This window comes from Sus scrofa, chromosome 13 (genome assembly GCF_000003025.6).
Source record: "Sus scrofa isolate TJ Tabasco breed Duroc chromosome 13, Sscrofa11.1, whole genome shotgun sequence".
Classification (NCBI taxonomy): Eukaryota; Metazoa; Chordata; class Mammalia; order Artiodactyla; family Suidae; genus Sus; species Sus scrofa.
Window position 1 is genome coordinate 159,153,955 of NC_010455.5, and position 25,343 is coordinate 159,179,297.

A 25,343-nucleotide genomic window follows, 5' to 3' on the forward strand; every position below is an offset into this window, starting at 1 on the left:
GGCTTGTGGAACTGGTTTTATTGCTTGATAATCATGCCAAGAGTTAAGTTTATTTATATGGGCTGGTTGTCTGAAAAACTGGGAAAGAATCTGGAAAAGTAGAAACAAAATTGGTGTGTTAGGTCAGATCATAGATGAGTATTTCTTTTCCAGTTTCATTTTTTGGTGATGTAATGTTGCTTGTGTAGTATACAAACCTATTTGTCCAGCAGAGCTCTGGCTTGGAGGAAAAAATAAAAAGGACCACTACTAGGTTTGCAGAGATGAAATAACCAAAAGAGTGAGGGGCTAGGATATGGACATTTACCACCCATCTCTCTTCTCCTCAAATAAGCGAGCATATACACTTCTAATGCAGGGATCTGAAGAAGGAAGAGAAAGAGATGTTCCAACAGTCTCCATTTTTCTAGAGGTCAATGTAACTGAAGAACACAATGGAAAAAAACATTCACACATAATTTTCTTAGATACCAGAAACCATGCACATGGCAAACATCAGAACATCTTCTTTTAGGGAGTTTCCGCTGTGCCTCAGTGGAAATGAACCTGACTGGCATCCATGGCGACGCAGGTTCAATCCCTGGCCTAGCTCATTGGGTTAAGGATCCAATGTTGCCATGAACTGTGGTGTAGTTTGCAGATGCGGCTTGGATCTGGCGTTGCCATGGCTGTGGTGTATGCCAGCACTACAGATCTTATTTGACCCTTTGCCTGGGAATCTTCATATGCTGCGGATGTGGCCCTAAAAAGACCAAAAAAAAAAACTTCTTTTAAAGGGAGTTCTCTTGTGGCACGTGGCTTAAGGATCTGGCATTGTAACCACCATGACTTGGGTTACTGCTGTGGCATGGGTTCCATCTGGCCTGGGAACTTCCACATGCTGCAGGTGTGGCTGGGGAAAAAAAAAAGAAAAGAAAAGAAGAAAAATTAATAAAATTACTTAAGGACAGTGCTATGGTATTTTCCACAGGAAAATGTCCATTAATTCATTCAAAAAAACATTCATTTGGTACCTCTATAGGTAAAGGGTTTGTGGTAGGCACTATAGAGGATACAAATGAATCAGACATGTGTCTTTTTCTTAAGAAGCTTGTATTTGAATAGTGTTATTATATATATATAAATAAGACAAAAATCAAAGTAGTGAGAATGATATATAAATCATTATGGGTATGACTGGCATTTAGACACACTGTCTGTTTCCTATGTGTTATATTATGCATATTACTAACAATGTCTTAACACAGAAGAGATAAAATATAGTCACACGTGTGCTGCCGACATGTGTGTGTGTAAATAAAAACTGAAAAGATGCTCTGAATGTATAATGTGTAATAAAGAACCAGCCGTATGGTTAATACCAAAGAACTTGAAGATGACAGATGTGATCTTTTTGAAAAAACAAGAAGCTGGCATTGCACATAATAATAGTGATAAACCACAGTAAGTTATAACAGTTCCAAGCCATAGTAGAAACTCTAAAGAAGAGCTGTCATAGGACACTGCCATAAGCCAGTTTGGATTTAACTACCTCATATTTGTGTCCATAAAACCAGCTCTTACAACCTGTTTTTACTAGACAGGATTCAGTGAATGTTCCTATACTTGAACATGAATATGAGTACTCCAAGACAGTATACTTCAAACTGAGTATACATACCCTTGAAGGTACATAAAGAATTCCAGAAGTACAGCATGGAGAGCTTTAAGGGAATCGGTGTCTACACCCACAATTCACACACAGGCTTTCCAAAACAGATTTGATAGAAAAAGTCCTTGTGTTCTATGAGTTTCCCTTTCTAATAACTCTTTCAAAAGAATCTCATTACTTAACAAATCTTACCAAATGTATCTTCCTGGGTTGGAAACCCCTCTGGGGCACAGACAAAGGGACAACTATAGAAAGACTTTCCTGAGAGAGTCACATGAGAGCAGAGCAGCAACAGCTTCAAAACCAACCACTGAATGGAGCAGTGCCTGCTAATTCACCTGGAGACAACTCAGGCTAAGCTAAGCCCCTGTGCCTCATCTCTTTTAGAAGCGATATGGATGGCAGAGGAATGGGTATTTACACATTTACTTAAGTTGGAAACTGAATCCAGACTTTTATTAAATGTCTGATTTGGCTGAATGGTTTGCCAACAATGACTGTTAGATTATATGGCAGATGTTTATATATATATATAAAATCATTTGAAATTATTTCAACCTTGAATAAAAAAAATTCTAGATGCTAGTTTTAAAAATATGCAAAGGTGTACTTAGTTTTAAAAAATTGTTTTTTGCGATCTGATCCCAGGTCCAGGAACTCCATATGCCATGGTGCAGCCAAAAAGAAAAAAGGGGAAAAAACTGCTTTAGAACTATCAGAAGAGAAATTAAGAAAACAATCCAATTTATAATAGCATCAAAATTAATAAAATCAAAATGAATAGATTTAACCAAGGAGGTAAAAGATCTGGATAGTAAAAACTATGATATTGATGAAACAAAATGAAGACAGATAAATGGACCAATGTTACATGTTCTTTAATTGGAAGAATTAATATTGTTAAAATGTCCATACTACCCAAATGACCTACAGGTTAAATTCAATTCTTATCAAAATTCCAATGTAATTTTTCAAAGAAATAGAAAAAAAAAAACGATCCTAAAATGTATATGGAACCACAAAAGCCAAAGAAAGCAATCTTGAGAAAGAACAAAGCTAGAGACATCACATATCCTGATTTCAAACTGTACTAGAAGGCTATGACAATCAAAAAAGTTGGTATTGGCATAAAAACAGATAGAGACCAGTGAAACACAAAACATAAACCCATCCATACATGATCAATTGATTTTTGACAAAGGAGCCAAGAATATCAAAGGGGCAAAGGATAGTTTCCAGTGCTGGAAAAACAGGATATTTACCCACAAAAGAATCAAATTGGACCCCTATCTTACATCATACACAAAAATTAACTCAAAATGGATTAAAAGTTGTTTTTTTTTTTTTTTTAAAGGGCTATATCTGCAGCATATAGAAGTTCCCAGGCCAGGAGTCCAATTGGAACTGCAACTGCCAGCCTATGCCACAGCCGCAGCCACGTGGGATCTGAGCCACATCTGCAGCCTACACCACAGTTCACAGCAATGCCAGATCCTTAACCCATGGAAGTAAGGCCTGGGATCAAATCCGCATCCTCATGGATACTAGTTAGATTCTTTACCTGCTGAGCCACAATGGGAACTCCTGGATTAAAGATTGAATTGAAGACCTGAAACTGTACAATTCCTAGAAAAAAACATAGGTGGTAAACTCCCTGACATTGGTCTTGGAATGATTTTTTGATTTTGACACCATAAGAAAAGGTAACATAGAGCAAAAAAATGAACAAGTGGGACTACATCAAACTAAAAAGTTTCTGGAGTTCCCGTCGTGGCGCAGTGGTTAACGAATCCGACTAGGAACCATGAGGTTGCGGGTTCGGTCCCTGCCCTTGCTCAGTGGGTTAACGATCCGGCGTTGCCGTGAGCTGTGGTGTAGGTTGCAGACGCGGCTCGGATCCCGCGTTGCTGTGGCTCTGGCGTAGGCCGGTGGCTATAGCTCCGATTCAACCCCTAGCCTGGGAACCTCCATATGCCGCGGGAGCGGCCCAAGAAATAGCAACAATAACAACAACAAAAAAGACAAAAGACAAAAAAAAAAAAAAAAAACTAAAAAGTTTCTGCACAGCAAAGGAAACCATAAACAAAATGAAAAGGTAATCTATGGAATGGGAGAAAATATTTACAAACCACATATATCTGATAAAGAGTTAATAGTCAACATAAACAAAGAACTCATACAACTCCAATGTAAAAAATCCAAATAACTCAATTAAAAATGGGTAAAAGACCTGAACAGACTTTTTTTCCCAAAGAAGACATACAAGTGGCCACAGGTATATGAAAAGGTGCTCAACATCACTAATCATCAGGGAAATACAGGTCAAAACCAAATGAGATCATCTCACATCTGTGAGGTCGTCTAGTATCAAAATGACAAGAGATTACAAATACCAGAGAGGATGTGGAGAAAAGGGACTCTTGTACATTGTTGATGGGAATGTAAACTGGTACAGTCACTACAGAAAACAATAAAGAGGTTCCTCAAGAAATAAAAAATAGAACTACCATGTGATCTTTTGGTATATATCCAAAGGAAATCAAATCACTGTCTTGAGAAGATCTATGTACTCCCATTTCACTGTAGCACTATTCACAACAGCCAAGGTATGGAAACAGCCTAAGGGTCCGACAATTAACTGAATGGAAAAAGAAAATATGGCTATTGAAAATATGTAAATACACATATAAATGTATATATAAATGTACACATAAATGTATAACACTTGTATATAATACACACATATATAAATGCTATATATACTACACAGCATACATTATATCTACAATACATATAGACATTTACATATACATACACACAAATACACATATATATATGTGGTGGAATATTATTCAGCCTTAAAAAAGAAGGAATTCTTGCCAACACAGATAAACCTAGAGGGCATCATGCTAAGTGAAATAAGCCAGGCAGAGAGAGACAAATAGTGCATGGTATTACTTATATGTGGAATCCTAAAAAAGCTGAACTCAGAAAGGGAGTAGAATGGTTGTTGCCAGGGACTGGGGGTGGTGGGGGAAATGGTCACTGAAGGGATGATAAAACTATAGTTATAAGATGAATAATGTCTGAGGCTATAACATATAACTCAGTGACTATAACTGATAATACCATATGTTATAAACTGAAATTTGCTATGACAGTAGAACCTAAGTGTAATCTCACAAACAAAAGGTGAATATGTGAGGTGACGGAACTGTTAACTTGGTGAGAATCCTTTCATAATTTATGCACACACACACACATATAAAATCATCACAATGTATACTTTAAATATCTTATAATTTATTTTTCTGTTATACCTCAATAAGCTAAAAACGACAATATTTGCTAAAAGAAAGTGCTATAATTACTCTTTACATAAACAAATTAATTGTACCTAACAGGAAATCATTTTAGAAGACATAGAGCAAACATCATAAAACCATTGCTCTCTGAAATATGAACTGAAAATAATTCAAGCACAATGATAAGTGAGAATTTCTCTTTAGGTTGATAGTTTCTCTAGTACACAGAGCATTCCTTGAGAAAGACACTTTAGATGTGGACCAGGTAAATGAAATAGTCAGTGTTTTTTGTTGGAGAGGCAGTGTGGGGTGCGGAAAGAAGAACAGGCTCTGCCCCTTTCTGACCTTTCTGGGTCTCAATTTTCACAACTATAAAAGAGAGAATAATCCCAAACCCTGAAAGTTTACCATTAGAATTACAACCAAAAGCTGTACAGACTTAGCTCGGTGCCTGGCAGCACATCACTGGCACTAAAAGAATGGTAGCTAAGGAGTTCCCATTGTGGCCCAGTGGCTTAAGACCCCGTGTTGTCTTTGTGAAGATGCAGGTTCGATTCCTGGCCTTGTTCAGTAGGTTAAGGATCTGGTGTTGCCACAAGCTGTGGTGCTCGTCACTGATGCAGCTCGGATCTGGGATTGCTGTGGTGTAGGCTGCAGCTGCAGCTCTGATTCGAGTCCTAGCCTGGGAATTTCCATATGCCACAAGCTCAGCTGTAAAAAGAAAAGAAAAGAATGGTAGCTATTTTATAGACTCATATATTTTAGTCTTTGGGCTAGAAACTAAAGTTATTTATTGTCTTTTTTTAAGGTGAAAATTTAGCTACTGACCAAACACCTACGATAAGCATTTTGAGTCATTTTTTTTTTTTTGTAATGATGACAGATTTTAGATTAGTTTATGCTCTCCTACCTAATGTTCTCTGTGAGAAAAATGGACGGCTCTGCAGGTCAGGAATACAGGCTGTGCCCATGGTTTTGGATATTATCAATAATGAACAACTGGCTGAGTTAATTTTCAGCCAGAATACCACTTCCAGAAAACACCTGACATGTAAATAGTAGTGTTAGTCTTGGCATCACCTGGGAGCTTGTTACAATGCAAATTTGCGGGTCCATCCCCCAACTTACAGAATTGGAAACTGCAATTTAACAAGATTTCCAGGTCATTCAAATGAACCTTAAACTGTGAGAAGCACTGGTAAAGAACAGGCTGTGAGCAGGAAATATACAATCACCAGGTACATATGTAACTCAGGTGGGAACTTTCTGTTGGACTTGTTTATTAACTAAAGCTGAGTAAGGCAGGACCATGAAGAGTTTAGCTTCTAATAACACTGAAATATACACATGTCCATGAGGACACATACAGCACACACAAACACGAATGATCAGTGATCATTTTTGGTTGTCACAGCTAGGGAGAAATGCTACTGGCACCTGAATAGAGACCAAGGATGCTGCTAAACACCTCACAAGGCACAGGATGGCCCCTCACCATAAAGGATCAGTTGGCCCAAAATGTCAATAGTGCTGAGGTTGAAGAAACCCTAGGATAGATTATACAAACATCTTTGCAAAAGACATATTAACTGGAACTATTGATGGGAAAAGGAGCAATAATTTGACTACACAGCTCTGAGGGGATAAACTGAACTTTTATGCATCTCAAGATCTATGCTGCTTTCAAGATTATCAGTACTCTGGTTAAAAGATCTCAAGATCACTTTTCTGCTATTACAAAACCAGAGGCAATGAAAATCTGTATTAGCATATAAAGTCAGTTAGCATCAACACCTAAAACCTGTTACTATGAAAAAAAAAAATTAATGGAGGCAGAGAACTGTTATTGTTTGGTTTAAAACCCAATCCTACTGAAGAAAGCTGCCTTAGGACCCCTAACTCCATACCCTCCTTACCAAAAATATACCAAGTCTATACCTTTATTGTATACATCCACAATCTCATCTGCAATTTCAAAAATTTAAAAACTATACAAAGTTTTTGCTAAATTGTGGCAGCAAAACTTCTCATATGAACTCATTTGGCAACAAAACCTGGAATAGATGTGAGGCTGCTATCTTAATTGTCCCACTTAGTGTAATTTATTCACAGGATTCACTGCAGAGGTATTCAGAGGTTTGCTTAGGAGGTGGTGCCACAGGCCTTGCTTGAGCTGTTATGTAATATATGGTGGATGTTCCTTACTGCCTTTCTAAAATTTGGAAACTCTAAAATTTTGGAAATACTTGGCTTCAGAAGTTCTGGATGAATGATTAAAGACTTCAAAAGACTAAAATACAGGGAGTTCCCTTGTGGCACAGCAGATTAAGGTTTCACTGTTGTCATTTCTGTGTGGTGAGGGTTTGATCTCTGGCCTGCGAACTTTCATATGCTGCAGGAATGGCCAAAGAAAGATTAAAATACAGTCAATACTCAACAGACATTTTCTGAAAGCATTCAGATATATATTTGAAAAAAAAAATACACCTAGTCAAATATATGTATGTATACACATACACACACTTATACACTCACATACACATATATATATCCCTGTGTTAGTAATTAGCTGTGTGACAGCTTCCTTGTTTAAAAGAGGGTACTGTGCACAACAGGCCAGGCTTGCAGCTTCAAATCTTCTAAGACCAGTTAACTTTACAAAGAAAAACCTTTCTTCAAGACTATAAACTAACCTCACTAACCTCAAACTTTATCCTTCAAAATGCTTCTGGATAATAAGGTAAGAAAAAGCAAATGATTTAGGATAAACCAATTCACCATATTAGCAGTGTTGATTCCAATGCAGTAGCATTTTTCTTTTCTCATATACATATTACACATATTATATTATATTATACATATATATATCTCATATTACACATACACAACCCTGCAATATGTAGGAAAGCATTATAAGCACCCAGAAAGGTTCTATCTCAGCCTCCCTCCTATTCTGGATTCACACTGGTTTATGGTTGGTGATATAATTCTTTCTGCATATAAACTATTTTTCTCCCTGAAGGGGCTGTACCTGACTAGCCTGTTAACTTGTCTTAAGGTGTGCTCATGGGACTGGCACAGGGAAATAGCAGGTTATTACAAAACAAGTAGTAAGGAAATGCAAAACCAAATGCATTAAGACTGTCAGTTTTATGTGTTTACCCTTATATGATGGGGCTTGGAAACAGATGGGAATACTAGCCGATTTTCAGGAATCATGAAAAAGATAAAGGAACTTTCACTGCCAGCTCCTGAAAACACTGAACACAATGGTAACAACCAAAATGTCAAAATCTTTTGTGCCAGTTAATATATAGCACTGCCAAGATTCACTTTTGACCATTCGATTTAAATGTTCTTTTCATTATACTCCAAACAATCTCCCCTCCCTCATATCCTAACATACCCTCTTCTCATGAAAATGAAAGAGCATGTGGTATTATTTAATAAGTTGAAATCTTGAAAAGTTTTTGTGAAACTGTTCTCTAATAAAATTCTAAGAAGTGTGATGTCAAGAGGGGAAAATATCTCACTGCAGTATTGTTGAATACCATTCTAAAGCTAGGTGAGAGGAAGAAGTACTTTGCCAAAGTTTCTTAACTATTTTATCACCAAAGCAGTTTACCTATAGACTCTGCCACTGGGTTGTGAAGCTCGACTACCATTCAGGAGGGAGCTGCCATGCTTCTCTTGTCAGGTTCCCAGATGTCTCAAATAGCGAGTTGGACAGGGCCAGATGCCATGGGAAAGCCTCTTGCCAAGACTGCTGAGATCATCAAGCACCCCACCCCAGAATCCAGACTAGCTTCTTCAGAACTTTACAGATTGTAGCCCTTGGGCCAGCCTGTCAGGTTCTCAAAACAGGAAAAACTAAAAGCAGAACCTCTCCATAAGAAAGTTTGAAAATTCTTACATCATACAATTGTTTTAAACACATTCCTCTTATTTAGTATATTTACAGAAGAGATTAGGATCTTAAAAAGGACTCTATTTCCAAAAAGACTGTCCCAAATTAGTTTCCTTATAAAATGTCAAATCCTTAAACAATTTTAAAAAGAAAGTTCTGTGTGAAAGATTAAACTCATGCATTGGATAATGAACTCAATCCTAGTAGAAAAGATATGTTAAAATAATATGAACTCTCTATGCTTGATCAGAAAACAAATATTTGTAACTTTTCATCCATGGCAAGCCCTTCAGTTTGGTTCTTCAGGGATTCCATTTTAATTTAGCTTCTGTATAACAATACTGCAAAGTTGTAATTACATACTCTGTAATCAGCCCATTCTCAATGTAATTAGGAGTGCCTCAAATTTAAAACTGTGACCTCAATACTGAGGGAAAAAAGTGTGTGGAAGAGAGAATTTATATTGCATGTAAAATATCCTCCTGTTGATACTTAAAGAAAAAATAACGTTATAGTAGAGTCATCATTCAAGAGTGATGTTCTGATCATTACATTTCTGATAAGTTTTTCTTCCATCATTTCTAACATCTAACTCTCATCAAACTCTTTCCTATCAAATATCATGGTCTTCCTGTATGTTATGAAAACTCTAAACCTCTTCAGGTGCCTGTCAATTCTTCTCATTCAACCACCATCAACTATGGGACTAAAGATATATGTGAATTGACTCCTGACACAATATCATGCTAGTGTATTAACTGGCAAATAGGTCCATCAATAAAATGCCTAACTTCGAGCAATATGAATAAATTTTATCTTAACTAAGAATCAGGAAGTAGAGCACCAAACATTAATGTACCACATATTATAATGGTTCAAGTAAAGCACATGATAAATGTAATAACCACATTAATAAAAAGGAACACTTATCAAATGCTTATTATGTGCCAGCATTGTGAGAATCTCAGATGAATTATCTCATTTAATTTTCACAAATGGCCCCTGAGATAATACAATTATTGCCTCTTTTTCATAGAGAAAACAGAAGCTCAGGGGATGTTAAATAACTGCCCAGGTTAACTGGCTGGTAGGAGTAGAGCCAGTCTTAAAGACAGGTCCAACTAATTCTCATGCTTGTTTCTGTTTTCACAGCCTTCAGGCTATAAGGTGGACTGGGTATATGTTATACATGCAATTTAAACCAAACATTCTTGCCTTTTCTCTTCTACTAAGGCTCCTGGTAAACTGCAACTGTTACCAATCAATGAGAGGTAGGAGGAAAGCACATAATGAAAACAAAAATGCAAGACATCTGTTTAATAAATATTCTCCTCCCACATCAAATTCAGGAACTCTTTTCCATATTTTGTATGAGCTGATTTGATACTGACTTTCTAAATTACAAATGTTTACTCACAGCAGATAAATTTCTAAAGCACCAATCACAAAATAGAATGCACTCTTATATTTTTCAGATTGAAAAGGTTGATTGACCAAGAAACTGAGTCCCAGGAGAAGAAGGAACAAGAAAAAGAGAAGAAGGTCACTGCCCTGAAAGAGGAGTTGACCAAACTGAAGTCTTTTGCTTTGATGGTGGTGGATGAACAACAAAGGCTGACAGCACAGCTTGCCCTTCAAAGGCAGAAAATTCAAGACCTAACCACAAGTGCAAAGGAAACACATGCTAAACTAGCCCTTGCTGAAGCCAGAGTTCAGGAAGAAGAGCAGAAGGCAACCAGACTAGAGAACGAACTGCAAACGCAAACCACAAAATTTCACCAGAACCAAGAAACAATTATGGCAAAGCTCACCAATGAGGATGGCCAAAATCGCCAGCTTCGACAAAAGCTGGCAGCTCTTAGCCGGCAAATTGATGAGTTAGAAGAGACAAACAGGTCTTTACGAAAAGCAGAAGAGGAGCTGCAAGATATAAAAGAAAAAGTCAACAAGGGAGAATATGGAAACTCCAGTGTCATGGCTGAGGTGGAGGAGCTCAGGAAACGTGTCCTAGAGATGGAAGGGAAAGATGAAGAACTCATAAAAATGGAGGAACAGTGCAGAGATCTCAATAAGAGGCTGGAAAAGGAAACAACACAGAGTAAAGACTTTAAACTAGAGGTTGAGAAACTCAATAAAAGAATTATGGCTCTGGAAAAATTGGAAGATGCTTTCAACAAAAGCAAACAAGAATGTTATTCTCTGAAATGCAATTTAGAAAAAGAAAGGATGACTACAAAGCAGTTGTCTCAGGAACTGGAGAGTTTAAAGATAAGGCTTAAAGAACTAGAAACCATTGAAAGTCGTCTAGAAAAGACAGAGTTCACCCTAAAAGAAGATTTAACTAAACTGAAAACATTAACTGTGATGTTGGTTGATGAACGGAAAACAATGAGTGAAAAACTAAAGCAAACAGAAGATAAGTTACAAGCTGCTGCTTCTCAGCTTCAAGTGGAGCAAAGTAAAGTGACAACAGTTACTGAGAAGTTAATTGAGGAAACAAAACGAGCACTGAAGTCCAAAACCGATGTGGAAGAAAAAATGTACAGTGTAACCAAAGAACGAGATGATCTAAAAAACAAACTGAAAGCAGAAGAGGAGAAAGGAAGTGATCTCCTGTCCAAAGTTAACATGTTGAAAAATAGGCTTCAATCATTGGAAGCAATTGAGAAAGACTTCCAAAAAACCAAATTAAATCAAGATTCTAGTAAGTCCACAACAGTATTACACCAAGAAAACAATAAGATTAAAGAGCTCTCTCAAGAAGTGGAAAGACTGAAACTGAAGCTAAAGGATATGAAAGCCATTGAGGATGACCTCATGAAAACTGAAGATGAATATGAAACTCTAGAACGAAGGTATGCTAATGAACGAGACAAAGCTCAGTTTTTATCTGAAGAGTTGGAGCATGTTAAAATGGAACTTGCCAAGTACAAGTTAGCAGAAAAGACAGAGTCTAGCCATGAACAATGGCTTTTCAAAAGGCTTCAAGAAGAAGAAGCTAAATCAGGGCACCTCTCAAAAGAAGTGGATGCACTTAAAGAGAAAATTCATGAATACATGGCAACCGAGGACCTGATATGTCACCTCCAGGGAGATCATTCTCTTTTGCAAAAGAAACTCAATCAACAAGAAAACAGGAACAGAGATTTAGGAAGAGAGATTGAAAACCTCACTAAAGAGTTAGAGCGATACCGTCATTTCAGTAAGAGCCTTCGGCCCAGTCTGAATGGAAGAAGAATATCTGACCCTCAAGTATTTTCTAAGGAAGTTCAAACAGAAGCAGTAGACAATGAGCCACCTGATTACAAGAGTCTCATTCCTCTGGAACGAGCAGTCATCAATGGTCAGTTATATGAGGAGAGTGAGGACCAGGAAGATGATCCTAATGATGAGGAATCTGTACTGTCCTTCAAATGCAACTCATCTACTCCCTGTCCTGTTAACAGGAAGCTATGGATTCCTTGGATGAAGTCCAAGGAGGGCCATCCTCAGAATGGAAAAATACAAACTAAACCCAATGGCAACTTCGTGCAACCTGGGGATCTAGTACTAAGCCACACACCTGGGCAGCCACTTCATATAAAGGTTACCCCAGACCACGTCCAGAACACAGCCACTCTTGAAATAACAAGTCCGACCACAGAGAGTCCTCACTCTTACACAAGCACTGCAGTGATACCAAACTGTGGCACCCCAAAGCAAAGGATAACCATCCTCCAAAATGCTTCCATAACACCAGTGAAATCCAAAACCTCTGCTGAAGGCCTTATGAATTTAGAGCAAGGCATGTCCCCGGTTACCATGGCAGCCTTTGCCAGGGCACAGACACCAGAGTCTTGTGGTTCCATAACTCCAGAAAGAACAATGTCACCTATTCAAGTTTTGGCTGTTACTGGTTCAGTTAGCTCCCCTGAGCAGGGGCGCTCTCCAGAGCCAATAGAAATCAGTGCCAAGCACGCGATTTTCAGAGTCTCCCCTGACCGGCAGTCATCATGGCAGTTTCAGCGTTCAAATAGTAACAGTTCAAGTGTGATAACTACTGAGGATAATAAAATCCACATTCACTTAGGAAGTCCTTACATGCAAGCTGTAGCCAGCCCCGTGAGACCTGCTAGCCCTTCAACACCACTGCAGGATAACCGAACTCAAGGCTTAACTAATGGGGCACTAAACAAAACAACCAATAAAGTCACCAGCAGTATTACTATCACACCAACAGCTACACCTCTTCCTCGACAATCACAAATTACAGTAAGTAATATATATAACTGATGACCCTCACCCTGATCCAGTTTATACTGACAGCATTGCAAGGAACTCAGTCCTTTTTTATAATGATCCCTCCACATCCCCCAAAAGATGACTGAACTTGTACTTTGGGAAAGTTTATGCATGAACTATCCAAGAGTATCTGAAACTAACTGTTGCCTGCATAGTCATATCAAGTGTGCACTTACTGTATATCTTTTCATTTACATATCTGTATGGAAAATATTTAGTCTGCACTTGTATAAATACATTTTTATGTATTTTCATTTCCATAACTCACATTAATTTGATTGCAACTTGTTTTGGTGAAATACTTTAACATCATAAAGCAGTAAATTGTTATTTTTACCATTGCTTGCTGAATTTTTTTTTTTTTTTGGTCATTTTGTGTTCTTTTTTTGCATGTATAATAGAATTTCATTTTCTGTTCATAGTGTCTTAATTCTTACTTAGAAACAAACAGGACCTGCTCAACTTCTGATCATGTATTAAAGGAGGAGGAGGAAGTAGTTGAAATAAATAAAACTTTATTTCTTTTTTATCTCAGAGTTAACTATAACATCTCTCAGGAGGAAACTTAACTTCATGCTTGAGATGTATGTGAATATCCTTGGTGACCAGGACAGTACTTAGCACATTAGGAATTCAGAAACTTAATGTTTACTGACAATAACTGAATAAAATAATATTAAGTAATTTGATTTTATGAGCACATATGAGCTGATGGTGAAAGTAAAAAGCTTTGAAATGTGATAAGAAGCCAGAAAAAGCACAGCTGGAAATAACAGGTCAGTCAAGAGTTGACTGTATTTTTATCATAGATGAAAATCCCCTTAAAACATATAGCTGCATCCAAACCTGGAATCAGCCACTATGACATATGCTTATGAACACTGTGCTTCAGAGCAAAGATGTCATCCTTGTCACTTTCTCCTATTTAGTTCCCAAAATAGTTTGAATTACTTAAGGTAGGTGCTTCCTACCTTGCTTGTTTGTTAGTGGGCTGCATTAAGAAGCATAAACTTAATCTTGCTTTTTTTTTTTAACTGCCAACAAGCAAATAAAAACCAGAGATAGTTACAAACATAAGTTATAGAAAAGGCATGTATAAAAAAATACAGTGTTAGCTGAGGGAAGTTTCTTCTGTGATTTTTGTTATGCCATTTTCAAGAAAAACTCAAGTCTTCCTAAAAAAAAAAAAAAAAAAAAAAGCATCCTGGGAATTCTTACACCCGGCTAATGGGACTCTGAACATAATTGTACTTCTGTAGCAGAGAACAACAGCTTTCAAAGGAACATTTTAAATTTCAAACCTGGTCCCAAAGCCACATTCCAAAAAGATGATTTCAGACAAAGTAGCTCGTTGCCATTTTCCCTTTTCTAACCTGTTAATATAGTGTGGTCAATTTTATTGCCAGTTATTGATTTTAAACACAATTAATTTAGACACCCAGGCAAACTGTGAAGATCTTTAAAAGTAAAAGGGAATCTTTCACAATTATCCTCCTTCCCCTGAAAAATCAATTTCATGATAGATAGCAAAGCAAGGATTTGTTGACAGAAACATATCCATGGTGATGTACTGCAACTCGAATGCTGTGGGCTTGCATCATCGTTAAATAAATTTAGATGAAAGCTAAGGCTAGTGATGAATGAGAAAGCTTCTGTTTAAACACATTTATCTTGGGAATCGGCAGTGACCCAACTGTATTACAAAATACATACTGTCTAAATGTTTTCCAAAACTATTTTTATTTTTAAGTCATCTTGGGTTAGAACTTTACAAGAAACTACATACAACATTTTATATCTTTCAAAGTAGACATTCATAATGTTGCTGCATAAGATGTTTTCTAGATAATAATCAAGAGTATAAGTAATGCTTTAGAGAATAGTGAATAATTGATCATGAAATAATGAACAGAAACTAGGAAGTATTAAAGAACAAAGTCTTCCGAGCACTTCTCAATTTTTGTCAAATAATGACACAAACAGAAAACACACTGAATACAATGGATAAAGAGGCAGAGATGTTCTGCTGAGGGACTCCTGTCACCCCAGATTCCTCCTGGCTGCCCCAAATGCTTAGGGAAAGATCCATTCTTGGCACACCTGTAACAGAATTTGAAAGCTCTGGGGTATTCATTAGCCTGTTTTATAAGGATTCAATTTTTTATCTTATGTGGGCTAGAGCAATTCTCTACAATAAAGTTAAGACTACAAGTCCTCTGCTCCATGATTATAATGCACTGATTCTCATTTCATCATCTGCTCCATATAATTAACTATAAATAGGCTTCCCAAGTAATTAACATTACTGGAAATATACTGGACTTTCAAGGAACTGAACCTCTCTTAGAGGTTCCTCTACTAGGATTACTTCAGTGTCAAAATTCATACCCACATCAAAATTTAGGAACACTGCCATTAATAACATATAACTAAAAGTGCTACTAATTAACATTTATGGTAGAGAGCATCATCTCTAAAAAAAAGCATCTTCCCTTTTCCATAAAATTATGCAAATAATGGCACATGCTAGATTTTTGGTCTTTAATTTCAAAACAACTGTTCAGAACTCTGTGCATGTGTGTGTGTTTGGGAGGTTACAGAATTTTCATTTTCATTCATATAAAATCACAGTAAAACCTTAAAAACAAGGAAGGAGAGAAAATGGCACTGAAAAAAAACTTAATATGAGATACGTAAAAGTAGAGGGTTGTATTCTTAAAGGAAAAAAGGCCCATGAGAGACTCGTAGAAGAGAAGATTGCTTTCATAAATGTCAGAAAAAAAAATCTTTATTTCATCTCATCTGAAGTCCCAGCTTCAGAACCAAGTTTCTCAGTCCTCCTATCTCTTTAATGTTTTAAGCTGCAGCATCTTCTCACAGATTTGAAAGATTTTACTACATTATTTCCCCTTTAAAGAGCAGTGGTAAAGCTTTCCCAAGGATGCCATTGTTCTCTGGGGACAATGGCAAAAATAAAATCATCACCTTGCCAGAAAGACAATGTGCATTACTATAGCTGGATCTTTAATCCAAAGGAAAGTATATATGCTCAAAATGATGACAGGATTAGATGAGCTCTACTCAGAAAGTCTCTACAACAACATTTCACAATGTCAAGACATTAGGTATAGGGTCTTCATGACACCCAAAGGATAAAATTAGGTTGCATTGTGAGATGGTTATAAAAGGGCTATTTAACTAAAAATTCTTAGACTTTGAAGCCTAAAGATTCTGTGATCTTTATTGACTAAAATACAATTCCACACAAAAATATGTTTTTAATTCCTTGATTCTGAATCGTTACAGAGTGAGTCTCCTTTGAAACTTGTTAGAGAAAGATAGGGAAAGAGCTTTAATAACACTCTAGTTTCCCTGCACTCTGGTTTCTGTTATATTTTTTCTTCCTCCAAAATAATCATTTTATTTTGCAATCCTAAGATAAAAGATTATCAGGCAATAATGCATGCCCAAAACATTATGATCAATGTTTCTCAAAGTAAAATTCAAGACACATATGAGAATCCCTGATTTCCCATACAGAGCTATCAAATTACAATCTCTGAGGGTGACTGAGGGTGAGGATTCAGGAAGCTGCATCTTTAACAAGCTCCTCTGCTGATTAGTATGTACCTAAAGAAAGGAATTCCATTGGTTTAGAAATTTATATATTGCTAAACAATGAAAATATGTTCTAACCCTGGTCTTGCTCTATTAGAGTGAAATATACCTGTTTCAGGAAGTATGACTATTCTACCCTCTAGTGGCTGGCATGACAAACAGAAGGCTTATTCCCCAGGTTTTATTTTTATTCAAAAGAGAAAACAAACAAACAAACAACCTACCATTTTATAAGGTGGGAAGGTTCTAAGTTTTACAACTGTAGCAAGGCACAGATGCTTGAATCTTTAACTGAGCAGAAGCAGGCTGCCTGATACCTACAGGCTCTGTTTCTATCTCAGATTCCAGGCCCTAAAGGTAACCCGACAGCATTTTGGGGGAATGGTCTAGAACACACATTAATGGCGAGCAGTTTGGATGAGCCAAAACAAAGCACTCCATTCACTTCAGGCCACAGTGAAGCAAATGCAAGAAAGAGCAAGGAACATAAGAGGTTCAATAAAACCCATAAATCTTAAACCCCCTTAAAATTCATTTGCACTTAAAAGTTCTTTCCCTTCCATCTGATGGACTTTTTGACTTTTTGGCTGTTTAGGCAAATATGTCAGAGCAGGCATCCCCCAAAGGCTGAAGGGTAAGGAATCCTTTGGGGGGTCCAGCAAATAAACTGGCCAACACATTTCTAAGTGCTTTACCATTTGATAATGAATTAACACTCTCCATATGGCAACACATACAAATCTGTTAATATTCCATTAGGACATCAGGTTTTACACTTAGAATGGTGCCATAAAAATGTAATCTGAACTAATCTTTAGCACTGCAGTCAGCAATCCTAGGGAAAATCATTTTATGCCCTCATTTTTAATTCACTTTTTTTTTCACAAAATTATTGGTCAAGAGAAATAAAATTTATCTGATTGAGAGAGTCTTTTGAAAACCTGAAATTAGTTTTCTTACTTTAGTGAGTTCTTTTCCCACATAGCCTAATGATCCTGCATATTTTTGTAAAGTAACCTAAAACAAACCTTTTTTTTTTTTTTTGCCTATTAGTTTCGTTTTTTTTTAAAGGCCATTTTTGGATAACCAACAATGTATATAGGCCCTGCAGACCTACAAAGGCTGTCTCACACACCCTGCCTTTGGAAGGGTGGAGTGCGTTTATTGACACAGTACTGTGTCTCAGTGACATGCAGTGTCTCATCATGCAATATATTCTCTTTAAAGCATCGCATGGACACTACTGATCAAATCCAGTGACCAAGGCACATTGAATTGGGCAAGTATAAAGGAGACAAAATGTTCACAGTCCTTCAGGGGCTTCTTTGGTCTGGTGTGTAGAGAGAAGAATCTTGAATCTGACTAAAGATAAGCCTCAAAACAACTTTAAAAATCTTCACTGAAGAATTTCATTGCATAAGGCTAGTTTCCACTAACCTGACAGATCAGCCCAGAGCACATGCATATTTGAACATTTACAAGTTTTGTTTATTTGTTTTCTTTTTGCTTTTTAAGGTGGTATCGCTTTTTAGGGCATATGGAAGTTCCCAGGCTAGGGGTCAAATCAGAGCTGCAGCTGCCAGCCTACACTACAGCCACAGAAACCCTAGATTCTTCTTCTTCTTTTTTTTTTTTTGTCTTTTTAGGGCCACACCAGTGGCATGTGGAGGTTCCCAGGCTGGGGGTTTAATTGGAGCTGTTGCCGCTGACCTATGCCAGCGCCACAGCAACTCCAGATCCAAGCCACATCTGAGACCTACACCATAGCCCACAGCAACGCCGGATCCTTAACACACTGAGCGAGGCCAGGGATCGAACCTGCAACCTTATGGTTACTAGTCATATTCGTTTCCGCTGCACCATGACAGGAACTCCATAATGCTGGATTCTTAACCCCCTGAACAAGGCCAGGAATTGAACCCGCATCTTCATGGATACTAGTCTGTTCAAAACCCTCTGAGCCACAATGGGAACTCCCTGAACATTTATGTTTGTATTAATTCCTTGTACATTTGTCTCTTTCAAAGATACCATACTATAAACTAGTATTTTCAGATGAGCTTTCCATTTCTCACAAGGCTTTGGGAGAAGTAAGGAGAAGTCTACATAGCCAATCAACTTTGCCTTACACATGTTTCAGCAGGATTCCCAAGAATTTAAGAGATAACCCTTACTGTTTAGACCTTTCTAAAGAGTCCTCTCTGAGGAGTTTCAGTCTCCTTTGTATTAGTTTATAGTCTCCACAGGCACAAATGTTTTGTCTTAGGATATAGGCTCTATTCATTTCTCAACAAATCACCACAAGAATGAACCCACAAATATTTACTACGAAGTATCAGTATTACTCACTGTTGTGCAGGATAGCTATGCAGGTATAAGATTTAGAATCTAAGGTGGGAGTGGAGGACTGCCTTAAAAGGTAATTAAGACCACAACACAAAGAAGGAATCTGTAGATAGCAAGCACTTAACTGGAGTTTGGAGGAGGAGCAGATTACTCTGGGCAGAGTTCAGGGGCAGGTTTCAGAAACAGTTAAGATTTGAGGGGGTGGGGGAGGGCTGGGAGATTAGGAAGACTGGGATTAGAGAAAAGATAAAAGGCATTCCAGGAGATGCTCAGAGCCTAGAGGTGTGGGGTTAAGCAGGAGGGCAGAAAACCAGCATTCAAGGAACAGTGAGCAATGCAGTGTGGCTGATGTTGATGGTTGGGGCAGGGGTAAGGCGAAAAGGACACAGTACTGTCAGACTACGAAGGGCCTTGAATACAATTCGAGGGAGCATTTTCTCCTCAAACTAATTCTTTCATTTCACAACAACCCTGTAAAGTGGATAGCATCATAACTTTAGAGATATAAAATTTAAATTCTGAGAGGTAAGGAAAATTAGCTGGCTCTGTTTGTGACAAAAAAAGAGACAGAAGATAGATCTAATTTCACTGTCCCATTCTCTTTCTATGGCAACATACTGAGAAGTTTTGTTGGTGCAAGCAGGAGAATGACAACTTGCATCTAATCCTCTCCATTGTCTGTGGACATACTCAAGGTGCCTAACATTACCTTCCTGCACTCTGCCTCACAAGTCTGCCAGAACACTTGAGTCACCCCTACAAAGTCACAGGGCTTTCTCCTTCCTCCTCCCCACTGCTCCTGGATAGAATTCTCTTCTCCATCAAATGACCTACACTGAAAGGTTTAGCCCAAGCCTTACCTCTTTTGAAACTACAACACCATCTGATCACCTTAGAAGAGAGTAGCAATATGCCTCCTCTTTCAACTCCTCCCATCTCCCTCAGGCTACTGTTAGGTTAACAAAAAATAGTGAGTATGAAAGGCCAAGCCCCACACAAATGGGCAGGATTGATGGAAGCCCAACAACATCAGGTCCTTAAACTGCTAAGCTACAACAGGAACTCTCTCAAAGTTTCTAAGTAGGTGCCCTCTTGATAGTCCTAACAGTGACCCAAGACTTACAGAAAAGACAATCTAGGGATCAAAGTCTAGCCATCAAAAAGACAAGTACCACCAGAGGTGGTGGGACTTCTGCCTTTGCAGAACCCTACAAAATCTTCCTAGGTGACATACCCGAATTTAGGGTTTCCATTTCTCAAGCAACATCAAGACCTATAAGGAAAGACCTATGGTCCCAAAATAAGTTTAAAAAAAACTGTTTTTTTTTTTTAACTCAGTGGAAGAAGTGTTAGGGTTCAATCTTGTTAGTCTCTAAATTCTGCTTCCAATTCAGGATTAAATAACTGTAAAGCAAGGAAGCATCACAAATAAAATTGCCATTTTAGAGGAAAATCTTCAAGTTGGTCTCCAATCATCTCTCATTACAATTAAGTGCATATAAAAACCTACTTCAGTAGTTCCCATTGTGGCTCAATGGTTAACAAACCCGACTAGTATCCACGAGGACTAGGGGTGGATCCCTGGCCTTGCTCAGTAGGTTAAGGATCCGGCATTGCCATGAGCTGTGGTGTAAGTCACAGACACGGCTTGTATTCTGCATCGCTGTGGCTGTGGAGTAGGCCAGCAGCTACAGCTCCGATTTGACCCCTGGCCTGGGAACCTCCATATGCTGAGGGTGCAGCCTTAAAAAGACAAAAGACAAAAAAACCCCAAAAAACAAAACAACAAAAACCTATTTCAATGCAGCCACTCAAAGCAGTTCCTCAAGAACAAATTACTATCCTTCACCATTAGGGACTTGGCCGGTTTCCCCCCAAACAGGCCCCCTGCTCTAAAAAAAAAAACAAAACAAAAAAACCTATTCCTTTTCTGTTCTTTACATTTAAATGAATTTAAATGATGTTCTCACTTGAATTCACTGATATCAGTCAGTTTTGAGGCCTCAGAAAAGCACCATTTTAAAGAAAAAGAAGTGAACCAAAAATCACAATAGATTTCCAAAGGGTCCATAACATAAGAAACATTTAAACACCAGAGGGCTCCTTCAGGGCAGCAGGGAGTCAGTCAATGGGCAGGGATTACTCTGAGAAGGATAACATCTAATACTGACAGACATAAGCAGCACAATTTTAACAGAAAACTTTTTCCCTGATTTTAACAATAATACATATTTATTACAAAAATTTGGGGAAATATAAATGCTGCCAGAGCCACTGCTTTTAGCTTCTCAGAATAATGAGAGAACTAGGGAGAACAATGGAAATTACTACTATTTTTTCAGGCCAACCTATTAACTATGACCCTATTCCACGACGTCCTTAGACTGCCAATGAAGAAGGAAATGTGCTATAGAGGGACCATCCTGTAATTACTGATGGCCCCCCCCATGCTAAGGAGTGGCAGACACCTCCCCCCCCACCCCGAGTTTATGTAATCTGTAGGTTCAGCCCAGACACAATGGCCCAGGGGCCAGTCTGATCACTGCAGGAGACGGGCAGGATTTCCCTTCCCCTAGCTAACTCATCAGTGCCTTGGAAAATGGTTCAGTCACTGTGTTTTGTTCAAGTACTGGAAAGAAATGCCCCCTTAGAGGGCTGCTCTGAGAACTAGTAACACTTATCAGTTAATAAGACAGGCAGTATTATAGAGGGGGTGTGGGCACAGGATAGGGCCCATCAAAACTCACCTCTCAGGCTCTGGGAAAAGGTACAGAAGTACAGATAGTGGGAGAAGAAAAAAGTGGCAGGTGAGGAGGAATTAAATTTTCTCCCTAGGCTGTCTCAGCTACTTGAATGGTATCAACAATTTTTCTATAACGATTCTCAAAGCAACATCTCCAAGCTTTCAATGCCCACCAAACCCTTCCATATAGAAGGTCCAATTACACTTCAAACTTGGCATGGGCCCCACTCCTCAGCACACTGTCACCTTTGGATTGCTCTTTGTCTAACTTCTGGTAAGGTCCACCGCCTTCCCTGTCACCCAGGTTCAACAACTGGGTGCCATTCTCCACTTTTCTGCTCATCCCCCAGATCCAATCAGCCACTCTGCCTATTTCTTCCTCTGCCCTCCCCCTTTCATTTGTGCAACAACTCCCCAAATCCAGACCTCAGTACAGATGCTACTAAGATAGTTAATCTACTACACTTAACCCCTCAACTCTTTACTTTTGTTGCTGGTGATCCTTCTACAACACTGTCCTGATTATGGCAATCCTCTAGTCCCTCCCTTCAAAATAGCACTTCTCCCAGGCCTCCATAGCTCACCTCATCTCCCTTTGAAACTCTGGACATAATCTGCACACTCATCAGAATATAGTATTGACCATCCTCCCATATTCCTCCCACATACCATCAGGCCTTCTAACACTGTACCTTTGTTCATGCTGTTCCTATGGCTGTAATGTTCTTCTCTCTTTGTTCCTTGTATTGAAATCTGACTCCTATCTCAAGTGCCAACTCTTCCAGAAAACTATTTTTCTCAATCTTCCTCTGAGTTTCCAAAACACCTTTGTTCGTACCTTTATTATAGCACTTCATTTTGCCTCTTGTTATAATTACTTGTTACCCCTCTTATATTATAATCTCTTGAGAGCAAGAATCAGCTATCATTTACTTTCTTTTTAAAAAAACTTAAATTTTAAATTTATTTTTTCCCTTTTTAGCCATCCCATGGCATATGGAGTTCCTGGGCCAGGGATCAGATTTGAGCTGCAGTTGTGATGTGATCCCACTGTTCCAGGCCAGGGGTCAAACCTGTACCCTGGCTCTGCAGAGATACTGCAGATCCTGTTGTGCCATAGTGGGAACTCCTATCATTTACTTTTGAAACTTTCTATCAATGTTTCTCAAACTGCAGTCACTGATCACCTTTAGCAGAATTACCTAAGACTCCACAGATTTCCACATACCCAGATTTATGAACTCCAGTGCAGGGAATCTGCATCTTAATAAGCAGTCTGAGTCATTCTTGGGCTTATAAAATTTAAGAACCACTGTTCTGCATTATCAAGACCTAAATACTGCTGGTAGCAGGTGCTCAATAAAGATGAGCAGGTCTCACAACACACCTGGGTGGTCACAGCTGCATTTGTTCTTTTCACAGAATCACTGAATGTCAGGGTCAAAGGACTTCATAGCTGGTATAACTCCTTCATTTTTTGAACAACTAAAAGATAGGAAAAGACACAAAAGAGTAGAAAATAATGTTCTCAGGTGAACTCTAAAAAGGAAAAGCTCATAACGAATAGACTAAGTAGGATAAAGAGGGAAAAGGATGTGTGAAGGGGTTCTTTTCTGGGCTAGATGTGATTAGAAACACAGCCCCAGTGGTTAGCTGCCACAATTGCTATGCTTAGCAACATGTCTCCAATAATTAACTGGAGAGATGGGAGAACAAAGGATAAAGCGGAAAAAAAAAAAAAAAAAAAGAAAAGAAAGGTAAAATAACCAAAGAAGGTAAGTTATGATTGTGATTGAGAAATAGGCATCTTAACAGATATAAAGACAAAGACAAAGATAATAACGTTGACATTAATAATAACTAACACTTTGGATGTGCCAGGGACTTTCTTACACAGTATGTCTACCCATTGGAGAAGTCGCAAGTAGGTATTTCAATCCCCAAGTAAGGGTTACAAGATGAGGAAACTAAGGTCTGCACAGGCTAACTGGCCAGCTCAAGAACACACAGCTAGCTGGTGCCAGAACTGGAATGGAGACCGACCCAGGTCTATTCGGCTCTAGCAACTAACCCTAGGCTGCTGTAAGATACAAGCCTGATGAATAACTTTTTAAAATTCACATGGGTACAAATGAAAGAATGAGAAAGAAGGGGAGTGGGTACCAAAACAAAAGAAGAAGAAAAAAAGCTGAGGTGAAAAATCTCATGAATAAATGGGAAGGGGATAAATAAGACAACAAGGTTAGTATATTTTAACATTCTATTTCTACATGTGATGTTCCAAAATAGAAGCACTGAGATTAGGAAGGATTATTGAAAACTGTATTTCAAAGCTTATTCTTGGATTGCCCTCATTGCCCATGGTGTAATTACTACAAAGAGATTGAGAGGTGACTAGTTACAACCACAAACCATGTTACATTAGGAGTTCCCATTGTGACTCAGTGGTAACGAACCCGACTAGTATTCATGACGACTTGGGTTCAATCCCTGGCTTCCCTGAGTGGGTTAAGAGTCTGGTGTTGTCATGAGCTGTGGCGCAGGCCGCAGATGCGACTCAAATCCTGAGTTGCTGTGGCTGTGGCATAGGCCGGCAGCTGCAGCTCTGATTCGACCCCTAGCCTGGGAACATCCATATACAGCCCTAAAAAGAAAAAACAAACAAACAAAAACCAATGAAAAAAACAGGTTACATTATAAAATAAAACCATCAATTTCCTCTAACCTTTCTTCACATAAGAAACTGGCAACTCTTAAATATAAACCATAGCACTTTGGCAGTTCTCTTTAAAACCAAATATCCTCTCACAAGAGGTTAGCTGGAACTACACTAACTACTACTGTAGCTAATCAAACTACAGTTTCCTTTTGAAGGATCCCTTGTCATATAAAACTATAAAATCTTTAGTGATAAAATTTTATCGTATAATGAGGAAGTTCTGAGAAAACGAAGAGAAAAAAGCTGAAGCAGCATATGAAACTCTGGGCTATTTGCCAGATTCATTATCTGTTAGTTTCTTTTTTAAAAAAATAAGTTACCAGTGATTTACCAAACAATACACAAAAGAAGGCAACAATATTTCAAAGATATTTTCATTTCAGTTTAGTATTTCCTCCTTTTCATCATCATATCCATCATCATTACTTATGTACTTTCCCATTAAACAAAGATAAAAACAAAAATACAAAACACTGTCATTCTGATAACACATGGCCTTGACCAAGCATTCCACAGCTGGGTTCCTGAGGGAGTAAGGCAGCCCTGTACCACTCCAATGATCACAAGTGAAAACGACCCAAGGTCTTTGAGAGTCTTGAGCCTTTCAACCTCTAGAGCTAAAGGTGTAATGAGGGGCCTGGCAGTCTCTGGAGTTAGGAACACTCCTGAGTGAATACAGCCTTGTTACACATTATGTTGCCAATACATATCCAAAAAGTTCAAAGCACTTACAAAATTAATTTCATTTAGAGAAAAGGAAACATCCTGACTCC

At 38.3% G+C, this 25,343-nt stretch overlaps 2 protein-coding genes across 11 annotated transcripts in view; one reads left to right on the forward strand and one right to left on the reverse strand.

Moving 5' to 3' along the window:
- Positions 1-25,343, reverse strand: part of CMSS1 (cms1 ribosomal small subunit homolog (yeast)) — a 393,374-nt gene that overhangs the window by 355,175 nt on the left and 12,856 nt on the right. The window contains exon 2 of one of the 5 annotated variants that reach the window (XM_021071317.1): positions 23,239-23,336. The exons of the other annotated variants lie outside the window; for them this stretch is intronic. The gene's annotated coding sequence lies outside the window, so the exon portion shown is untranslated. The remainder of the gene's footprint in view (positions 1-23,238; positions 23,337-25,343) is intronic. 5 annotated transcript variants of the gene reach the window in all.
- FILIP1L (filamin A interacting protein 1 like) overlaps positions 1-25,343 on the forward strand; it is a 298,130-nt gene that overhangs the window by 264,593 nt on the left and 8,194 nt on the right. For 5 of the 6 annotated variants that reach the window (XM_021071310.1, XM_021071312.1, XM_003132710.6 and 2 more), the window contains one exon: positions 10,339-13,114. In XM_021071310.1, the coding sequence (XP_020926969.1) occupies positions 10,339-13,114 (2,776 nt within the window). Of the gene's footprint in view, positions 1-10,338; positions 13,674-25,343 lie in introns of those variants that run through there. The other variant, XM_005670252.3, reaches the window with a different exon arrangement.